Below are 19,528 nucleotides of genomic sequence, written 5' to 3' on the forward strand. Positions count from 1 at the left end.
TCTAGGGTAGGGAGATGCCCACGAAGAGTGTGACCCCCGTTTCTTTCTGTTGCAGAAGCCAGCCCTGGGAATGGCGTGGGCTCACTCATGGCCTGCTTGGCACGGGGACACCACCAGGGCCTAGAGATGGAGGCTCTCCCTGCAGGGAGGCACGAGGACCAAGTGGTGTCACAGGTCACTGGCACCACTCAGGCCTTGCTACCGGAAGGAGGGAACCTGGCAGGAACTAAGGGTTACAGCGACCCCGTTCTGTGGCCCCATGGTGCAGAATGAAGTGCATCCAGGTGTCACTGCCCAGAAGTTCCTCTATGAACTTTTCTGTCACGAACACAGCACCTGATGACAGGCACTATGAGCAGAGAAAGTGACGGAAAGCAGAGATTCAATTTTAACTGCTTTATTGTTTAAATGACTTTTACTCAGAATGGAATTTTTCTAATGTCACCCCAGTGTCTCAGCCCGCCCCAACCCCACCTGGGACTGGACTGGCACTGGGGTGGGCAGGTAGTCTCCCCGGCAGGAGCTGTGTAGGGTTCTGTACCCCTGCAATGTCCCCTGCAGGCTTCCCGAGGCCTGCCTGACCCAGCTAGCCTGACAGCCCTGTCCCAGGATGAGGGAGCAGGGCATCCCCTGGCAGGTCCCCCACTTCAACCTTCCTGGTGCCTTGGGCTGGTAACTGCAGCAGGTAGCTGACCCCGGGGCCCTGAGTGTCTGAGACCTGGCTCTCTGCAGGAGCAGCCCCTAAAGCTCCTCTGAGGTCTGTACCAACCCATGGCACAGCTGAGTCTGGAACTCTGATTCTCATTTTCTAGAACAGCAGAAGGGAGGGGCTGAGTGGACCGAAACTTCCTAAAAGGCACAAAGAGTTCGTGTGCCCCCTGGCTGGCACCACAGGGCATGTCAAGCGTAAGACTTTGCTGAGGCACAGCCAGGATGGACAAGGGCACTGCTGGGGACAAACGGACTAAACCCACCGCACCAGAGTAGTTTGCACACAGGGCCCGCCAGCAGCCGCACGGTCCAGCCCTTCAGGTTACTGGCTGCTTCCGCGGCACATTCTCAGGGGAAACTTCTCACTCCACAAAGGAAAGTCATTAAAAGTTTTTCTTACAATCTTCAACTATGTTGTTCAGAGATTCACATGACAAACTAATCAGGTGCTAATACAATTGATTACGTGTGACAGAGTCAAACTGGAGTTGGCAGGGAATCAGAGCAGCATGTTAATTTCTCAGAGAAGTGGAGTTGTGTAAAAAAAAATCTCAGATGAATTCAAAAGATGATCTGGCCAGAAAATCCTGAATACGTTACACTTGGCCCTTGTGCCAGATCCCATCACCAAAGCCCTGGACCCCCAGGAAGACTCGGTCACGCGAGCGCCTTGTCCCCATAGCAAATCACCCGACCCCAGTGGACCCCGCAATCCGGTGCGACCTGCCCAGTGTGGCCCTGTGTGACAGGATCATCCAGGTGTCTCTGCAGCCAGACTCCAGGTCCCTGTCTGTCTGCCTGCCACCGGTGCCTACAGCTTGGACTTGAGGCTGCCCACCACGGGTCGGTGCACGGAGAATTCCTGCCACCAGGACGCCCGCTCCAGCACGCCACGGCCCTGCAGCACAGCGCCCCACAGGTTCTTGTACAGCTGAGAATGGAAAGCAGACAGGGACTGTGAAAGGCCTCAAGAGACCCTGCACCCAGACAACACACGCCGCCCCTCGGGCGGTTCTGTCAGACAGGAAATTCCCCACTGTCGCTTGTTAGGAAAATGTTAAAATGATTTAAGTTTAATTTATACAAACTTTCTCTTAGTAGAAAGCAGTTAGGAAGTTCAAGTATAAAGTACCATAAAACACGGAGTGATGGGAAACATCCCCGAGACCCTTCCTGCAGCTTGTGGTGGTGGAAGACGGCACTTGAGACTTGCCTAGCGGCCAGCCCATTGCTCCGAAGTGCCTGCTGCCCACACTGGCTTCTCAGCACCAGCCGAAAGGCGCGGGTTTAAGCTGCACTACTGGGTGACACCTCTGGCCGGCTCGGAGGACACAGCCAGGCCCTTCTTCCTCCGGGCATGGCCCTGGCCACACTCCTGGGCAGTGCTTGCATGCCTGCCCAAGGCAGCCCTGGCTGCATGGGACGGTCCTCCACGCTCACAGGTCCCTGCGTGGCCGGGTATGCACATCCCACCTGCCTGTCCCGTTACGACCCACGTCCCGACTGCCAGCCGCTGGCTGGGCAGCCCCGGGGCACCTGCTAGGCCGCTCTGGACCTGTCTGTTTCTTATCAGCAGAGTACATGTGGCATACACCAAATGGGACACAGACAGGAGTGGGTCCCAAGCCGGCACCACATCAGGGGACCCTGGCCCCTGCTCTGGACACTAGCATCTCCCCTCCTGATCTGACCCCGCCCTGGACCTCGGGCCCAGCAGCAGTCACCTATACTCAGCCTGGGGCACCTGCCCTGCTGGACAGGCCTGTGTTGGCTTATGAGGCACCATTTCCTGAGCCCCTGAGGGTGGGGGCGGGGCTGTCACTTATGTGCAGGCCCGAAGGTGGGAGCAGAGCCTGGGAAGAGAGACAGGGCTGGGGGTGAAGCTGACTGCTGTCTGTGGCCCATGATGTGAGCAAGGGCTCAGATGTGACCTGGACACATGGACGTGTCATGCCCAACAGTCAAAGGGGCACAGGGGCCCATAGGTGGCAGGCAGCACCAGGCAGACCTGTGATGACACCCGTGTGGTCATCACCACCGAAGGGGACCACGCAGGAGTCAGTGCAGCTCAGAGAGGAGTGCTGAGGGGCATGGATAGGGCAGCCTCAGGGCCGCTGCACAGGAAGTGGGACAGGTACAAAGGTCCTGGGATGGGAACAAGCCCAGGGCATCAGAAAGAGGGGCAGTATGGCTGTGGGGTAGGGGGCTGGGGGGAGAATGCTGTGAGATGGACATGGAGGACTCACGGGGTGCAGGGTGCAGGGAGGGGACACTGAGAGGGCCTGGCTCTATCTGGAGTGCAGGGTGCTGGCAAGGGGCTCTACCCAGAGCAGTCCAACCCCACCTGATCCTTAAGAAACCATTCTGGAACTCGGGGCAAGAAGAAGGGGTGCTGGGGTACACAGGTGGGCAGGGAAGGAGGTATCCCCAGCAGCGTGGATGGGTTGCGGGGACAGGCAACAGGGAGTCCAAGGTCCAGGTGGGTCAAGGACCTGAGTAGCAGGGACAGGCTGGCCAGGAAGGGGAAGGGAGTAAGGAGGGAGGTGGGCTGTGGTGGGGTCCCCCACAGGGGCAGGTGCCAAGCTCACGCCTACCCACCTGGACTCTAAAGAACAGGCCTTAGGGATGGGTATCTGAGACCTCAGAGCTGGTCCAGGAGGAATGGGTGAGGTCCCCAACTTCTCCCCATTTTCCCAGATGCTCCCCAAGGGTGACTATGTCCTAGGAGACCCCTGAGACCCCTGATCCATGCCACTACCTCTGTGGGCTCCAGTGGGGGCTCCCCTCACCTCGCCATCAGCTCTGCCAATCGGGGAGTTCAGAATAAAGTCAGGAGGGGCAATCACGTCCACCAGGGCCACTGCATCATCTTTCAGCTGTGGGAAAACAAAATCCACACGTTTGGCCATGACCGTGGTTTCCACAGAGACAGCTGAGTAACATAGCCCTGGCCAGCCCTGGTTGCTACGGCCAGCTGGCCACAGAAACCCAAGCCAGTGCAGCGTGGACGATTCAGGCATCGTCTCTGCCTGGCCAGGGCTAGGGCCGTGTGTGCGTGCACATCCCCACCGTGCCGTCTGCTCTCCAGAGAGCTGGGCTGGTTTTCCAGCAAGGTAGGGATGCTGGCCCACAGCACAGCGCGGCTGGTCCATCAGTACTGTCTCCGGGCCCTGGCCAGCAGCACTTGTGTCTAGAGAACAGGACAGAGGAAACATTCACAGCCCAGCAAGTGCTATACAGCATGAGGTCTCCTGGTGGGGGGGGGGGGGTCCCCAACCCTGTGGGGCTGCTGGAGTGGGAAAAAAAGCAGGGACTCAGGTGGACACCGAAGCCACTGCAGATGACGAAGCACGTGACCTGGGCACACACTGTCCTGGGGTGACCAAGTGCAGTGCAGACAGAGGGTGCCACCACACCGGAGTCAGGCTTTGGGTCAGGAGTGGCCCCTAGTGGCTCACGGGTCGTAGCTTGGTCCTCAGGGCAGCATGTTCTGAGGTGGCCTGGGAAAGCACTGGGGTTTGAAGGTTCAGCCCCACGGATGGGCTGACCTGTTGGAGTGTCGTATCTGAGGCTTACTGGCAGGTGGTGGGAACCGTAGCACAGGGCTCGTTGCAAGGATCGAGTCTTTGGGGTGCTCCTGGGGACTCCACCTTGTCCTCCCCTTCCTTTCTCTCTGTATCTGGCCACCAAGCAGTGACAGCTCAGCTCTGCACACCCTTCCACCACCATGCTGGGCTGCATGGCAGGCCCAGAATCAATGGAGCCAGCTGACCACGGACCAAAGCCTCTGCAGCTATGACACACAGTAACCTTGTCCTCCCTTGAGCTACCTTTCCAGGGGTCTTGGGGCAGTGCTTAAAAGCTGCCTCCCACAAATGAGAGCTAGTACTGGGCAGCAGAGTACAGCACAGGAGTGGACACTCACCTGGGCACACAGCTCCAGGATGGCGTCCTCCAGGGCTTGACCTGCCTGCTCGCCAGAGAGGTAGCCACCTGCAAATACAGCTCCACTATACCAGGGTCCAGCCTGAGCTATCCAAAGCACTCCTCACACACCCTCAGTTAGCCCTGAAGTCTGGACCAGGTAGAGACAGCAAGGGGCCACTCCACTATCAGCCCTGCTGGGACCCTGGGAAAGAACCTCCTGGCTCAGGTTGGTTCTGAGGTCCTTGTCCCATTGGGTTCTCTGGGTGTGTGTACAGGCAGCACATGGGGGGGGGGTGCAGAGAGAATCTGGCCTGGGTCTGGCCGGAAGAGAGGCCAAGTCCTATGGACTGGGGGAGGCGGGGGCTGCCTGGGCTCAGGAGATGGTGCTGGTTCCTACCAGAGGTGGGACAAAGGGGCATGTGCTGGCAGGAGGTTCAAGGTAGCACATGGCACTGGTCTGGCTGCAGGGGCAGCGTGTGGCAGACAGGGTGTATGAGGCTCCCAAGGCACCGGGGCCTAGGCTGCAAGACCTGGGTCCACCCTCACAGCATTCTCATGGGTCCTGCCAGCCTGGGGACAGCGCCGTGGGTGTTGGGATGCACCCCTGTTTGAAATGACTTCTTTGGGTTTTTTTCTGATGGGAACAGTGCCTGGTCGGTTGGACTTTCCCAGACAGTAAGCAGCCCCTGCCTTGCTGGCAGGTATGGACCTCGCAGAGACCTCTCCCCCAGGAAGACTGATTTTGTGGGGACTCCACATGCAGGGACAGCTGTGTCTCCCTGGAGCACCCTGAAGACCCTCCAGCTCTATGCGGCCCACACTACTGTCCTGTGTCTACTGTGGCCTGGTTCCTCTCCCAAGGCCTCTCCGCCAAACTACCAGGACAGAGGCCACGTGGACACACAGTGCTCTGTGCGAGGTGGTCACAGCCCTGGGTCAGGTCCCTGGCGGGCAGGTAACAGGGGCAGCCTCACCTTGGTACAGCAGAGCTGTGTGCTGGCTCAGGGACCACAAGGCGTAGAGTGCGCTGAGCCGGCCGAGCACAGCCTGCAGAGCAGGTGGCACGTCGGGGCCATGCGTATGCTTGTGGAACCTCTGCACCACGGTCAGCTCTATGAAGGCCAGGGCCAGTGTCCGGAGGTGATAGACCTGTAAGGTAGGGCACAGCCGGGAGGACAGCAATGTGAGGTGGGGCAGCGTGGGGACGTCTGACAGACATGAGAAAGGACACTGCTGAGCTGTGTCCAGGGATGCTCCAAGTCGCAGTACCCTGCCTCGGTGCCCTGTGCAAGCCACATGGCACAGCAACCACCACACAGGGGCCCAAGGGAGCTCTGGACGGCTGCTGCCACCGAGGAGCAGGGTGGACATCATTAGGGTCCCTCAGGGCACAGCAGGTGGCCCTGGCACCTCCTGCAGCTGTTGGGGTCCTGGAGGACACACATGCATGGGCTGGTTCCACCATCTGAAGGGGGGCAGCGGCTTCCGCTCCCCTGGAGCACAGCCTCGTGCCTCCCTCCACAGCTCTCAGAGAAGCCACTTCACTGAGGCAAAATAGCCTGCTGGGCACTGAGTGGCCCCGGGGAAACAGAAGCAGAGCCACCACGGAGGTCTTGGTCCCAGCTATTTACACGATTGGCTGTCCTGCATCTCCAGTGGCAGAGAGCAGGGCTTGGATTTGAGGCCGACACTCTCCCTGGGTCATTGCAGAACAGCAGCCTCGGGGACACAGCAGGGGGAGGCTTTCTCCCCTGCCTTGTGCCAGTCCTGGCAGAGACCCCACAGGACTACACATGCTACAGAGCAGGCTGCTGAGAGTTGTCAGGGGCCCAGGTGCTGCCCTGCCGCCGCCCCAGCCCACCTGTTCTCCTGTGCCCTGAGGAGTGGGGCTGGGACCACACTGTAGACCCTGCAGGCACCTGTGCCCTGATTTCCAAGGCGAGCGAGGAGAGGCTGGGCGGGGCCGAGGCGCCCACACCCCCTAACTGGTGATGCAGCTGTTGTGACAGCTGCCCTGGCCCCGTGCAGTCTCCAGGGCTAGGTGCTGCTCTGTCTCCCTCTGTCCTGCTGATGAGCCCAGGGGACAAAATGGGAAGCCTGGGCAAGCTGGTCCCTGTCTCCACAGAGCTGCGTAACTCCCTGGGTCCTACCAACAAGCTGACGGCTCTTGTCCCATGAGCTCCTCTCTGTAAGAGTTCCCCCTGGGGCTGGAGGTGAGGACGAGCCCAGAGCAGCCAGGCTTGGAAATGGACTACACTGCTTGCAATCTGTCCCTCGGCCTTTGGAGACATGACTGCACCAAGGTGGAGTTGTTTTATCTCAACTTCCCGTGAAGTGACACTTCCATGTCACCAGGCCCCAGGCTACACGAGGTGGTGAGTGTGGAGAGGCAGCCACCCTGGCAACCTGCCGCTGTCAGAACCCACCCGAGCTGCGGGTCCGGCCCTCAGACACATTGGCCAGGGCCTGCAGTCCCCACACCTGAGCACCGGCACTGGTGGCAGCATCGTGGGATATGATGGCTCTGTCGGAGGTGGCGCCTGTGACATGGCTCTGTTGTGCCATGTCTTGGTCAGTCTTAGGCACAGGGCTTCCTGTGCCCTTCATGGAGGGACATAGACTCCAGCTGATCCGCTGAGATCAGCAGACCTGACTGTGATCCGGCTCCAGGTTGGGGGAGCAGGAAGTGTCCCACTCGGTGCCAGCTCCTCTCCTGCGAAGTCTTCCCAAGGTCACGGCTGGCACCGTCAGGCGAAGGGTGCCCACCAGTCTGGGCACCCTGCTGGCTCCAATGCTGCAGCAGTCATGGGCAGTCAGAGCCACCTCCTGGCAGTCTCAGCTCCACCCCCACGTCACTTTACTGTCCTGTCCCCATTCCGGTTGTGATACGGTTCAGGGTTGGCCACTGCCCTGCAGCAAAGAGCCTGCCCAGCAGCACCCTGAGCTAAGCTGGGGTCCACTGGGGCCCTTTCCCCTGCCTTGGTTGCCGGGGTAGCTCTCTGCAAGAGCTCCAACACCAGCCCGACACCTTGGGCTTCACCTGCCCACCCTACCTGTGGCTCCCACCCAGGCCCAGGCTGACCCTGATTTCGGGGTGCACTTTCCCTGCAGGGGTGATCTGTGCCAGTCCTGCGCCTCCCTGCCCAGGGGCTGCCTGACTTTGTGGACAGTCCCCTTGCTCTTTCACACAGTAACCTCTCACAGCTTTCCCTCCTTTTGAAGCTTCTGAATTTCCTGTCTGAAGGAGGCGCACCCCACGCGAGGTCACGTAAACATCCTCTGAGCTCCGCTTCCCCTGCCCCATGGCTGTTCCCACCGCCAGCTGGGTCTGATCATGTCCAGCTCAGCACCCCAGGGACGCTGACCATCAGCGGTGACCCAGCCTCACTCCAAGGCTCACAGTTCTCCCTCTTCCTGGAGCTCCCTGCTGCTTCTGGGCGGTGGCTCCTGCCCCTGTGTGGTTGCTGCCCACTGTCCCCAAGGACACTGTAGCAGCTGCCTGAGCCCAGCTTGTCCTCTTCCACTGGACTCACTGATGCTGCTACAAGGTTCTCACTGCACATCCCCGACCTCTCAGACCGCTGGCCACACGCTGCTTTTTGGGAGGTTACCTGGGCACCGACGGGCCGGGCAGGCTGCTGAGGGACCACACAGCCCTTGTAGGTGGTTCTGAGGGCCTGGACGGTGCCAGGAACATCCACTTCTTGGCCCTCCACCCCCTGGGAACTGGGTAACTCAGGGAGATCAACCGTCATTCCCATTTGAATGACCACGTGACCAGCACAGGAAGAGGCCTAAGCCAGTGACCACACACCGCTTCCAAATGACCACAGTCTGCCCTGCTCCAGCCCCAGGGGCTGCAGAGAGGCTGTCTCACAAGGGTCATCTGAGGCCTCCTATTCTAGGCCACTGTGACTCTGACCCCAAAGCTCACTGACCCTCACTGCCTGCTGAACCTTTTTTAGGCCATGTATCCAATTCGGTTTGCTTGGGCTCAGCAGGAGGCTCTGAAGCCACCGCCTGTGTGCCCATCTTTGTCCCGTGGAGAGGTTCTTGGGGCCCTCGTAAGACATGGGATGTGGACCTGGGTCCCCAGGGACAGCTTCACTATGAAGTGTAACACGAGACCTGCTTCCTGACACCATGGCTCAGGGTCTGCAGCCATCCTGCAAGTCCCTGCTACCACATCCTGGGTGGCTATCAGCATGGGCCACAGGGCTGGGTGGAGAGCGGGGCCCAGCTCTGCCATGACAAGGTGTTCACACCGTGTGCTTCTGTGCCTGGGTTCTCAGGACCGGAGATGTTTCCGTGCAGCATGAGGAACCTGAGCTTTCGGAGTGACTGTGAGCCACCCTTGGGCCATTTCCACCTCTGACAAGGAGGTGACTTTTAAATCCCAGGTCCCAAAGCCCCACGGCCCCAGTTCCAGCCACACAGCTCCGGGCTGCAGGCAAGCCCGGCAGGTGCCACCGGCTCCTCCTCACCCGGCCCCACCAGGCAGGATCAGTGCTCCTATCAAGGAAAAAACCGGGCTCCAGGGGTCAATCGGGGAGGCTGGAGTGGGAGGGCAGGACGGCAGCTGCCCAACTTCCCAGGGACACAACCCTAGGGCAATTCGGAGTACATCAGATAAAAAGCGATTTTACAACTGGACATGTACCTGGCTGCTGTTCACCACTTCGAAGTCGCTGTGCCCTGATCTCTTCTCCTGGGTGACTTTCTGGTGACTCCTTCGGAGCAGGTAGCAAACCAGCCACGTGTATGCCGCCAGGGGGGCTTCGTGGACAGAAGGAGGACATCGTCACTGACAGCACTTACTGGGGACAGATGGCACGGCTGTGCGCCTGTCTTGTGTGACCTCCAGGAGGAGCTGAGAAATCGAGGCACGGCACGCTGCAGGCAGTGGCTGGCAGGAGCGGGCACGCGAACAGTGCTTCTCGCCATGCCTGGAGGCTGCCTCATGCCCCTTACTGCCCCAGCACCCAAGTGGATACAGCCCCAGTGCCCCAAGCCAGCTTCTTCCTGACTGTGGTGCTGGGGGTCCGGGCGCCTAGGTGGCTCACGATGCCACCCATGCTTTCATCAGGCATGGGTGCCCGGGACCCAGACCTGGAGTCCTCCAGGTTGCAGTGTGCAGGGAGCCCCTCAGCTTTTGGCTTGGGGCTCCGGAAGGCAAGAGCGGTCCTATGCCCCACAGCCTGGGCCCCAGGAGAACACTCCACAGCACATCTGGCTGCTTCTCAGTAGTCAGATCAGTGACTCCCCAGTAGGACCGAGCACCCATTACCAATCAAACAAGGCCACCCCACAGGCTCAGAGAGGTCAAGCAGCTAGGTCACAGTCACACAGCCACCAGGAGAGCCAGCAGGGCTAGAACGTGGGTGTGTGTGTGAGCTCCAGGCACACGTGGGCCTGGGAGCAAGTACGGCATGGTGGAGGCTGGGCTGAGAGGCCCACAGCTGCGAGGCGCTCTCCAGGGACCCTGGAACCTGTCGTGACCCTGTTAAATCAAAGGCCCTCAGCAGCTATGAGGATGTTAAGGACATCTAGGTGAGGTCACCGTGGATGGGGGTGGACAATCCGATAGCCTGCCACTCACAAGGGGCAGAGAAAGAGGAGATACAGAGGAGGCTGTGACCACAGAGGCCACCCCGAGCCGCCCACCCGCCCTCCAGCTGGACCCTGGCCCTGCTGATCCTGGGCTTCAGCTCCTGCTTCCAAACAGCGAAGGTCCACGCCTGCAGATCTCAGCCCCCAGACAGCCTGGAACACTGGGCACCGGGCTAAAAGCCTGCCCTGGAGTCTCTGCGACTGCAGCTTTCTGACTCTCCAAGCACGGCTGTCAGGAGCAGTGGGGAAGGCGGGTGCAGAGGCCTTGTTCTCTGCGGCCTGGGCAGCGGCCAGACCCAGGGAATCAGCTCGGGCCACAGATACGCCTGCCCCTTTCTCTCACAGTGCCAGTGGGGCCACCCCCACGCACCGCCCTGTCCTGGAAGGTGTCCCTCCGTGGTGGACCACACAGCTGAGGGCACCATCAGCTTGGGAAACTGAGCTTATTCAACTGCTTCTGCCCTGAGACCTCCTGGAACTCCCATGGGCTTCACAGAGAACCCTGTCAGCATTAGTCGGGAGCAATGGGCTGTGGTCAGCCGCTCCCCATGGAACTAGCAACACTCCCACCCCAGGGGGAAGTCGTGTTTCCCAGGGTAGAGAAGAGACAAACAGGAGAACCCGACCCCGCAAAAGGGGAGGAAACGCACCTGCGGGCTCCAGCCAGTCGGCCACTCTGGTGCCCTGAAACTTCTGGCTAAGCATGCCGGGGTAGGCCTGCAGGAAGTCCATGGTCTGCAGAGGGCTCTGGAAGCAAGCTCCATCTAGGACACACACGCCAGTAACTTCGGGGAAGGTGAGGAGCCCAGCAGCCAGGAGCCGCCTCTGAACAGCCCCTGCCCTGCCTGGGACTGGGGGGCCTGGCTCAGGTTCTCTCTGGGGCTGTTTGTCTCCTCCCACAGACACAGGGCAGGAGAACCAGCACTCCCCCGTAGCCACCCACCCTGGTGCCCACCGAGTCTACCTTGCCCCTGGTGCTCCAGGAAGCTCAGCAGGTACCTGCTGGTCTGCCTCAGCAGGACGTTGTTGTCACCTTCATAGGTGCTGTTCGGATCATTGTCATTCCTGAGGTCGCCCAATCGGTTCACTGCAATGGAGCCAGGACATCTCATCAGTCCAGACGCTCCTCTGAGAGTCCCCAGGCACACCGATGCCCAGCTGGGCAGGAGAGTCAGCTCCTGCAGCTAGGTGCTGGTCCCACGAGCGGCTTCCCGGAACCTCAGCTGAGGTCTGCGCCACTAACCTAAGCATGGATAGGGGCTTCCTGGAAGCTGGCAGGGCACTGCGGGCAGAGCTCATGGCAGAGTAGACTCAGTGGTCCTTGTCCCTGTTAGCACCCAGCCCGAGGGCCACCTGGCAGCTCCTCCCCACCAGGGAAGCCCCAGAGAGGGGGCATTTCCGAGTATCTGACACCCTGGGCCTGCGGGGGAGCTGCCCTCCTTCCTCCCCAGCCGAACGGATCCTTCTTCCTCTAAGAAGCTGCAAAGCCTGGAAGACAACACTCATTCTGCGGGTTCTCTAGCCTGGTAAACGCCCCTCAAGCTTTTACAGGGCTTTTACACTCCCACCACTGGGGCTTCCCCCTCTGGGAGACAAGGGGGCACCCCGCCTGTCCTCCCCACGAGGTCTGAGATGTTCTGTGCCAGCTGCACCCACAGTAAGTCTGGGGTCACCTAGGACCTCTAATCATTGTTTTCCCTGGCTGCTGTCAAATCGCACTTCTCCCGTGCTTCCAGGCCGGCAAAGCCACGGGGCAGACAGGGCTGGGAGAGGTCTCAGAGGGAAACCTGTGCCTGAGACTGTGAACCTGGATAAAGCTGCTGCTGCGTTTACCCTGCTGGCCTCAGCCCTGTGGATCACAGGCCAGCGTATGTGTGAGTGAGGAATCTTGACTCAGTTCAAGAGCCGCCTTCTCATGCTCCTTAAAACGGAAATGCATTTAAACCACCTGCGGTGTCTCTATGAGTTACAGCAACAAACAAAACTGCTAGGGAGGGCAGAGGGGGGCACAGCAGGGACTCAGCACAGCACAAAATGCCACCCTGCTGGAGCGGGTACACAGGTCAACCTGGGGGAGCAGGCATCACCAGCCCCAGATGTGGCCCAACAGCTGCCCCTTGGCAGCAGCGTAAGATGCTTCTAAAGGTGGAGAAGGACTGAGCAGTTGTCGCCAGAATGAGTACGGGGCCTTCTTAGAATAACAGCCAGCTCTTTCCTGACCCCGGGAAGCTGCGCAGCTGAGCTGCAAACAGGATGGTGACAGCAGTGATTCTAAGGTTCATGTTAACCCGAGCAGACGGGGTTCTGGCCGGCTCCCTCGGCTCCCCAGCTAGTGCTGTCAGGTGTCAATGCACCCGACCTACCAAAGAACTGTGGGCGGACCCCATCTCCACATAAGGGAACAGAGGCACAGCCAGGCTGAGCTATGCTGCTGGGCCAGGCTCAGCCCTGGGGCTAGCTGGACACCCACCGTCGGAACCGCGTGCTAGCACCTAGAGAGCACACGACACCGATGAAATTCTTCCAAGTTTAAGAATTGTCAGGGTGGGGGAGGAGGAGGGAAGGGAATAAAGAAATTAGGACGTATGGGGACACACACCGACTCCCCAGCAGGAAGGTGAACACACACTGTGCATGAACTAAACAAATAAAAACTTTGAAAATATTCTTCTCAGAAGCTTCGGTGCTGGCGTCTGACGCAGTCACTAACCAAAAAGTCACAAAGGAAACAGAAGCCCCCGCCCCACCCTAGCTTTCTGTGGCTATCCACACTTTACCCATACTGCATTGTTCCCCGATTTTTGAGTAACTAATCTTGGGCAGGGGCTAGCAAAACTTGTCCTAGGATAAGTGGGGGCATAATCAGGTATGAGGACCCTGAAACATGGGGTCTCTGTCCATGTGGCACAGAAACAGCTACAGCCCATGCCCGCAGGCACTGTGTCCCAGTACAACTTTATGCACAGAAACAGGCAGGGCTGGTTCAGCCGGCCAGCAGGCTGTCTGCTGCCCCCGGCCTGGCGGAGGGAATCGACCCCCAAGTGCTATCCCAAACCTACCGGCCAAATAGCCATGCCCCCCACATGCCTCCCGGCACTCCTGGATCCCCCGCTGCGCTGTCCAGGAGACCAGGGGCTTGGCAGCCGCCGCCAGAGCGTGGATCTCCCGGCCAAGCTCTGCCTGGGGATGGGAGAAGGAGAAGAGGGCTCGTGATGGCAGCATGGACACAGTGGGCCGCCTTTCGTCGAGCCTGAGACCACTGCACTGGCACACGGAAACCCAATTTCAGCTCAAAGCAGGGAGGCATTTTTCCTGTAACGCACAAGGCGTGAGACCTCGGTGGGGGCATGAGGTGAGGCCACTCTGACCGTGCCCTGGGCACGGAGTGGGCTGGGCTGTCCTCCCTAGGGCCCTACACATGCTTGATAAATGTCCTTTGGCTTCCGCTTGATAATCAAAATTCAAAGAAAGAGACACACACTTGCTAAATAGTGGAGCGTTTAGGGGCTTCTAATAAATGAGGGGCTACTCTGGGTGCTCCAGCTGTGGCTGGGTCAAACCACCGAATTTTAGAGTAAACAGAATCATGCTCTGTGCCCTTCGTTGGGGAACAATGCCGAACGAAGCCAGGGGATGGCGTGGCCAGGACTCAGGGTGAGCACATTTAACCCCTCGTTCCTGGGCGACAGCCTTGTTCAAACTTGCTGAACCCCAGTGGCCCCACAGTGATTCCCGCTGGCATCGTGTGGCATCTCCTAGGTACCCTGGGTCTGCTGCTGCTATGACAGGCACTTCAGAGTGGCATTTGTAGCCCCTGGCTGCTGCAGTGTCTACACTGCTTTCAAACCCTTTTGTTAGGGTTCACATTCTTCTCCCTCTGGGGGCACATTAGGAGGCTGAGGAAGGCCTCCTAGTAAACTAGGGACAAAGAAATTCTCCCCAGGCTGCTCTGCTGCGCAGCTGATCTCAGGGGATTTACACACTCCCTGCTGGCACAAATCCTTGGCTGTGGACTCCAACACCGTCAGCAGGATGCCGACCTTGTGTGGCTGATTATGGAAGGATCAGGACCACGAAAGCCACCACAGGCTGGCCACGTAGATTCTGCCAAGCCATCACATTCTCAAAGGAGGACACGACACGCTGAGCTCACAGACAGGAACAAGGAGGAGTCGGGTCAGCACTTCTTCAAGCCAAGGGCACAGGGACACAGTCCACAAGCTCCCACATGGCACAGGCCCAGTGTGGAGCAGGGCAGTGAGGAGCTGTGCCGAGGCTCTGGCCCCCCCCGGTCCAGTGCTACTTGGAAATCACAGCTGGAGCTGGGCCAGGGACTCAGGGACACTCGGGGCTGACACTCACCTGCTGGGCCGAGCGGTCTCCGCTGAGCAGACCTTGGTATAGTCCCTTCAGGTCCAGCAATAGCGACTTGGAGAAGTGGTCCAGGGCATAGGCTGCTGCCAGATACGGGAGCAGGCGCCATTGCTAGAAGAGACACAGAAGACACGGTCCCAGAGAGCCACCCACCCTCCCCAGGACACAGGCCCCGGGGTCAGCCTGCCTGTGCATGAAGAACCAGCCACCAGGCCAGCCGTGAGCCCAGAACTTGGACCGCCTGGGCTTCCCTCCACCTCTCCATCTGCCGTGCCCTCCTTCCACACCATGAAGGTACACTGATCACACACTGAGGCAGGAGGGGAAACTGAGGCAGCCATGGACCCAGAAGGTCTTCGACATGCAGGACTGCCTATAACCCATGCAGACCCAGAGCCTGATGTGGAGTGGGTACAACCAGCTGGAGGGATGGAAGAGGGAGGGGCAGGGGGAAAAGGGTAAAGCCTGGAGGCCACTGCCACCACTGTCCCACACCTGCTGAGGACCGGTCACTGTGCTAGCCATGGCCCTGTCCCACAAACCCATCCGGGTCCTGCTAGCCTCCTAGGTGGAGGCATCAGCTGGGCCCAATACCCAGTGAGCGTGGCAGAACCTGGGACACCAGCACCTGGCCCAGCCACACAGCCCATCAGGGGGCCTGGGTTGTGGCTGCTGTAACCACTGAGCTGCCTTGGTGCTGGGGCCACAGGGGCCATGGGAGACCAGGGGACCGCTCGGGCCGCACAGGTATGAGCAGTGCTTCCCCCGAATCCTTCCTTCCTAACAAGATTCCTGGCACGGTAAGAGAACGGTTCCAGGGAGCACTGCAAGTCTGCCACCTCTCCTTGGCTGTCACTGTATTTGTAGTGCTGCTCAGTGGCCAGGACGAGGCTGATTTACCTCCAGGATGGTGACCTGAGTCCCCCGTCTGGTGGTCCCCAGAGCCCCACAAAGTGGGAACAACACCCAACCTGCCTGGCTGCCCGGACCCATGTGCAGGGGCGCGGCCCCTCCCTACTTCCAGTGACCGACTCCTGGGAGCCTGGCTCCCAGGGCCAAAGGGCCAACATTTGCACACAGAACGGGAAAGCAGCAGAACCACCCCAAGTGTGCCAACCTGCAGCCGGTACTCGAGCACGGGGATCTCCTCCGCCTCCTCCGTGGGGCCAAACTGGCGCCGTGTGGCTGAGAAGCGGACCGCGATACACACGGCTTGCTGTAGGTTCGTCACGCACACGCTGGTGATACAGATGCGCCCTGAGGACAGGCTGCCCAGGGACGCCCCAAAGCGCTGTCTGGCATCCTGGGGAAACAGAGCAGTGACAAACGTGGCCCCATGGGGCCGCCTGGGAGAGGGCAGTTGGAAGGGGAGGGCAGCTCCCTTCCCCAAGGCCAGGGCACCTCAGCTCAAAGTGACTCGAGCATGCCCAGGGCCACCAGGGAGCCACACAGACTCCTCCACGAACCAACCTACCTTAAAGGCGGTGACATAGGTGCCCTGCGGGGTGACATCCCCGGCCCGGTTCAGTAGGTCCTGGCGGGGAATTCTCACTTTGTGGAACATGGCGAAACTGTGTGGGACAAAGGGCAGGGCTCCTGTCTCCCGAGTCCCCTTCCCTGGCTTTTCTCCTCTCCCCAGGGAGCCTGAAGAAGATGGAACCCCAGAAACAGAAAGAATGTGCATGGGGGGCACCGTGTCTGGGACCCCATCAAAGCTGGGGCCTCATCCCTGCAGGACACAGGGGGACACAGGGCAGCTCACTTGCACACAGGGAGGGACCCTGACCCTCTACGGAAGGGTGACAGCAGCAGCCTCCCCACCCCTCCCCCTCAGACCACAGCAAACCCAAGCTTTGAGCGCTGAGGTCCAACAAGTAAGTCTGTGAAAGGGTTTTGGCCCAGACAGGACACTGTAGACAGGAAAGCCTCAACCGGAAGCAGGAAGCCCCATCTCCCCTGCCCCTAGGAAGTTACCTGTGACGCCATCTTCCCGCCCCTGGAAATTTACATATGGCACAAAACCTAGGACCAATGGACTACCTGTGCATCCCTAATGCCCGCCTTAGGTTCCACCCCAAACTGAGGCTATTTACATGCCCCCACGACACGTGTCTGCCGGAGAGATCGCCAGACGCCAGCGGTGGGGGTGCCAGTCATCTCTCTCCATGTTCTCAGAATAAAGGCTGCTTTTTATTTTATACTTCTCATCTTTTGGAAATATTTTTCATCTTTTGGATGAAATAATCCTAGCATTTGGTACCGTGACTCGATCGGCAGGCAATAGACTCCTGGGACACACCCAGTTGAGTCCCCTAGCCGATAACCAGATAACATCCTGGATTAATCCCAAGCTTTTTCCTCTCCCAAGACGTTCCTGTCGCCAGCCGCCTGCACTCAGCATTCGCCAGATTGATTTCAGTGAGCACTCCCCGGGGAACTTTTGGTACTGGGCAGCCCCAGTCGACTGTTCTCCCCATCTGCGGGGGTCTGTGCATTTTCACGTCCTTAGGACCGTCCAGGGCAGGGTTCTTTCTGGGCAAACCTGTGTCCACAAAATCTCTCACGTTCTTTGGGTTCGGATAGCCCAAAGCAGAGATTTTTGGGACCGCCCACACTGAAAGAATGCCTCACTTCCCTTAAAGCCTTGCGCTTTCATGGGCAAAACTGTTACTGACCCCACGCAGGCTCCACTCCTAAATCTGTCAGTGATGACTGGAATTTACGAGTTTTTGGAACCATAGCCACCGCGTGGTGCCACAAACAAGTGACGGCTTGCTCTGGACCTCCGGTTTTTTTCTTGCCTGAATCAGTCATGGGGAACGTCTTTTCTAACTCCCAAAAGACGCCTTTACAATGCCTAATTTCCAATTTACATACTCTAAAAATTAAAAGTACCATAAAAACTAAACAATTAACTTTTTACTGCCAAAAAGTCTGGCCAACCTACCCGCTTATCGGCAAGCATTGGCCCAAAGAAGGGACATTTGACCCCTGCATTCTCAGGAACTTGTATGATTTTTGTCAAGCTGGCAACAAGTTATTAGAACTCCTTATATTCAGGCCTTTCTTATTCTGAGAACACGCCCATCTCTCATTAAGTCTTGTGCTCCCGCTCAGATACTTTTAGCTAACTCTACGGCACCGCAAACTTTTCCGTCCTGCCCTCTGGTGTTTTCCCAGCCACCGCCTGCCTACCACCAAACTCATTCCCTGCTGTTACCTCCCGCCAGATCACTGTCCCCTCCCTCTATGCCTGATTCTGTCAGCAGCTCTAATCCCTCTGTCGCAGATACCTCCCGCTGTGCGATCGTCTCCCTCTCCACCTTCCAGGACCCATAACTCTCCCAGGGGCTCTAATCCCTCTCTGACGCAGTTATCTCCCGCTGTTCGATCCTCTTCCCCTCTGTCTCCCGGGACCCATAACTCTCCCAGGGGCTCTAATCCCTCTGTTAGCACTTCCTCGAAGTCTCCAACTACCTCTCCTGAGAATTCTGTATCCCCTACAGCATTCTCACTGCCCGCCCACCATACTAGGTCTCGGTCGCTATGTCCTTCCAGCAGGCCACGTGATTGTTCCAGCTTGCGCTGGGAACAGTCACCATGTTGCAACCCTCTGCCACGTGGCATGGCACCACCATGTTCAGGAGTGTCACATGGCCACAGGGCGCCGCCATGTTTTGGGTCATGTGACAGGGCGCCACCATGTTCCCAGGACCCTCACTGTCAACGGGCATCCCTTTGTGGCTCCTCTTGTGAACTGCAACAGCCGCCCTGTTGCAGTGCACATGACGCTTCATTGTGCTGCGGACAGCAGTCCTCTCGCTGCAAGGCACACAGTGAAACACTTTTAGGTCTGAAAAAAAGGGAGAGGAAGAGGGGAGAGGAAGAGGTCGAGGTCCGTGGAAGGAATGGAGTGGACGGCCTTGAAAGTAGTGGGCAGCGGTGGCTTTATTTTGGGAATGCGGGGAGAGACCCTCCCCCCGGCCCCGGGGCGCAGCATCTCCGCTGCACCCAGGGGCCGGTGGTCTCTCCGGGAACACGGGGAGAGGAGACTGGCGCACTGGCTGCTAGAATCTGGTGATCTCTCTTGGACACGTGGCGTGGGGGAATATAAATAGCCTAAGCTTAGGGCAGTGCCCTAAGGCCATTAGAGATATACAGGTATTTCATTGGCGCACAGGTTCTTAGGGAGGGGGGTATAGGGTTACAGTCAAGTCTATAGGGGGCGAAGGAGGCAGGAGTTTTCTAACTTGGCTGCAGCTTTTCCTGGTTAAAGGGTCCGGTCTGGGCCAGCAACTCTTTCATATCCCATCTTATGATTATTAGGAAAAGGGGCGAAGATTTCTCTCTGTAACTACTTCCTGCTGGCCGAGGGCGCTGTATTGGGGTCTAGGGGAGTTTGACGGGATGAAGGTTGATGCCCAGGTAGACGCTGATGTTAGGTGTTTTAGCCAGGACAACTTCACTGGTGAATGCACGTATGTTAGACTAGAAAAAACAAAGAGACAAGATGTTATGAGGAGACATGGCACTGTCATATTTATGGACCCAAGTGAGGTAGAGGGAAAGGTGACGTTGAGGTGGCAAGGCAGAATTCTGAAAAATAAACGTGGGATTAGGAGGAGTGAAGTTATGAGAGGTGTCTACTCCCCCCTATGAAAGCATAAAAGTTGTAAGGCTTGTCTCTGGTGTTGGAGTCTGTAGGCAATCGTGTTAGGGACTCCTGCTATAGAAATGATCATTAATAGAATGTAAGAAATTAAGAATCAAACTGGACAACAAAACATGACAACCTGTGAGTCATAAGGCAGAGATGAGCATCAAAAGGATGGTTAGATCTAGGACCCTGTTTGTAACTGGCATAGGTTGACCTTTAATACTCCATGAGACATTGAGAATTTATTAT

At 58.3% G+C, this 19,528-nt stretch overlaps 1 protein-coding gene across 3 annotated transcripts in view; it reads right to left on the reverse strand.

Annotated features, from left to right (window-relative positions):
- Positions 1-381: 381 nt before the first annotated feature.
- The window catches only part of Acox3 (acyl-CoA oxidase 3, pristanoyl), a 37,424-nt gene continuing 18,277 nt past the window's right edge, over positions 382-19,528 (reverse strand). For all 3 annotated transcript variants that reach the window (XM_013157562.3, XM_023566856.2, XM_004999883.4), the window contains 11 exons: positions 16,097-16,193; positions 15,740-15,925; positions 14,611-14,733; positions 13,308-13,428; positions 11,213-11,335; positions 10,899-11,012; positions 9,299-9,414; positions 5,613-5,787; positions 4,637-4,704; positions 3,501-3,587; positions 382-1,642 (listed from right to left, as the gene is read on the reverse strand). In XM_013157562.3, coding sequence (XP_013013016.1) covers positions 1,523-1,642; positions 3,501-3,587; positions 4,637-4,704; positions 5,613-5,787; positions 9,299-9,414; positions 10,899-11,012; positions 11,213-11,335; positions 13,308-13,428; positions 14,611-14,733; positions 15,740-15,925; positions 16,097-16,193 — 1,330 coding nt within the window. In that variant the 3' untranslated portion in view covers positions 382-1,522. The remainder of the gene's footprint in view (positions 1,643-3,500; positions 3,588-4,636; positions 4,705-5,612; positions 5,788-9,298; positions 9,415-10,898; positions 11,013-11,212; positions 11,336-13,307; positions 13,429-14,610; positions 14,734-15,739; positions 15,926-16,096; positions 16,194-19,528) is intronic.

Source organism: Cavia porcellus, unplaced genomic scaffold (genome assembly GCF_034190915.1).
Source record: "Cavia porcellus strain 051 isolate PalLab524CR breed Dunkin Hartley unplaced genomic scaffold, mCavPor4.1 scaffold_18, whole genome shotgun sequence".
Lineage (NCBI taxonomy): Eukaryota > Metazoa > Chordata > Mammalia > Rodentia > Caviidae > Cavia > Cavia porcellus.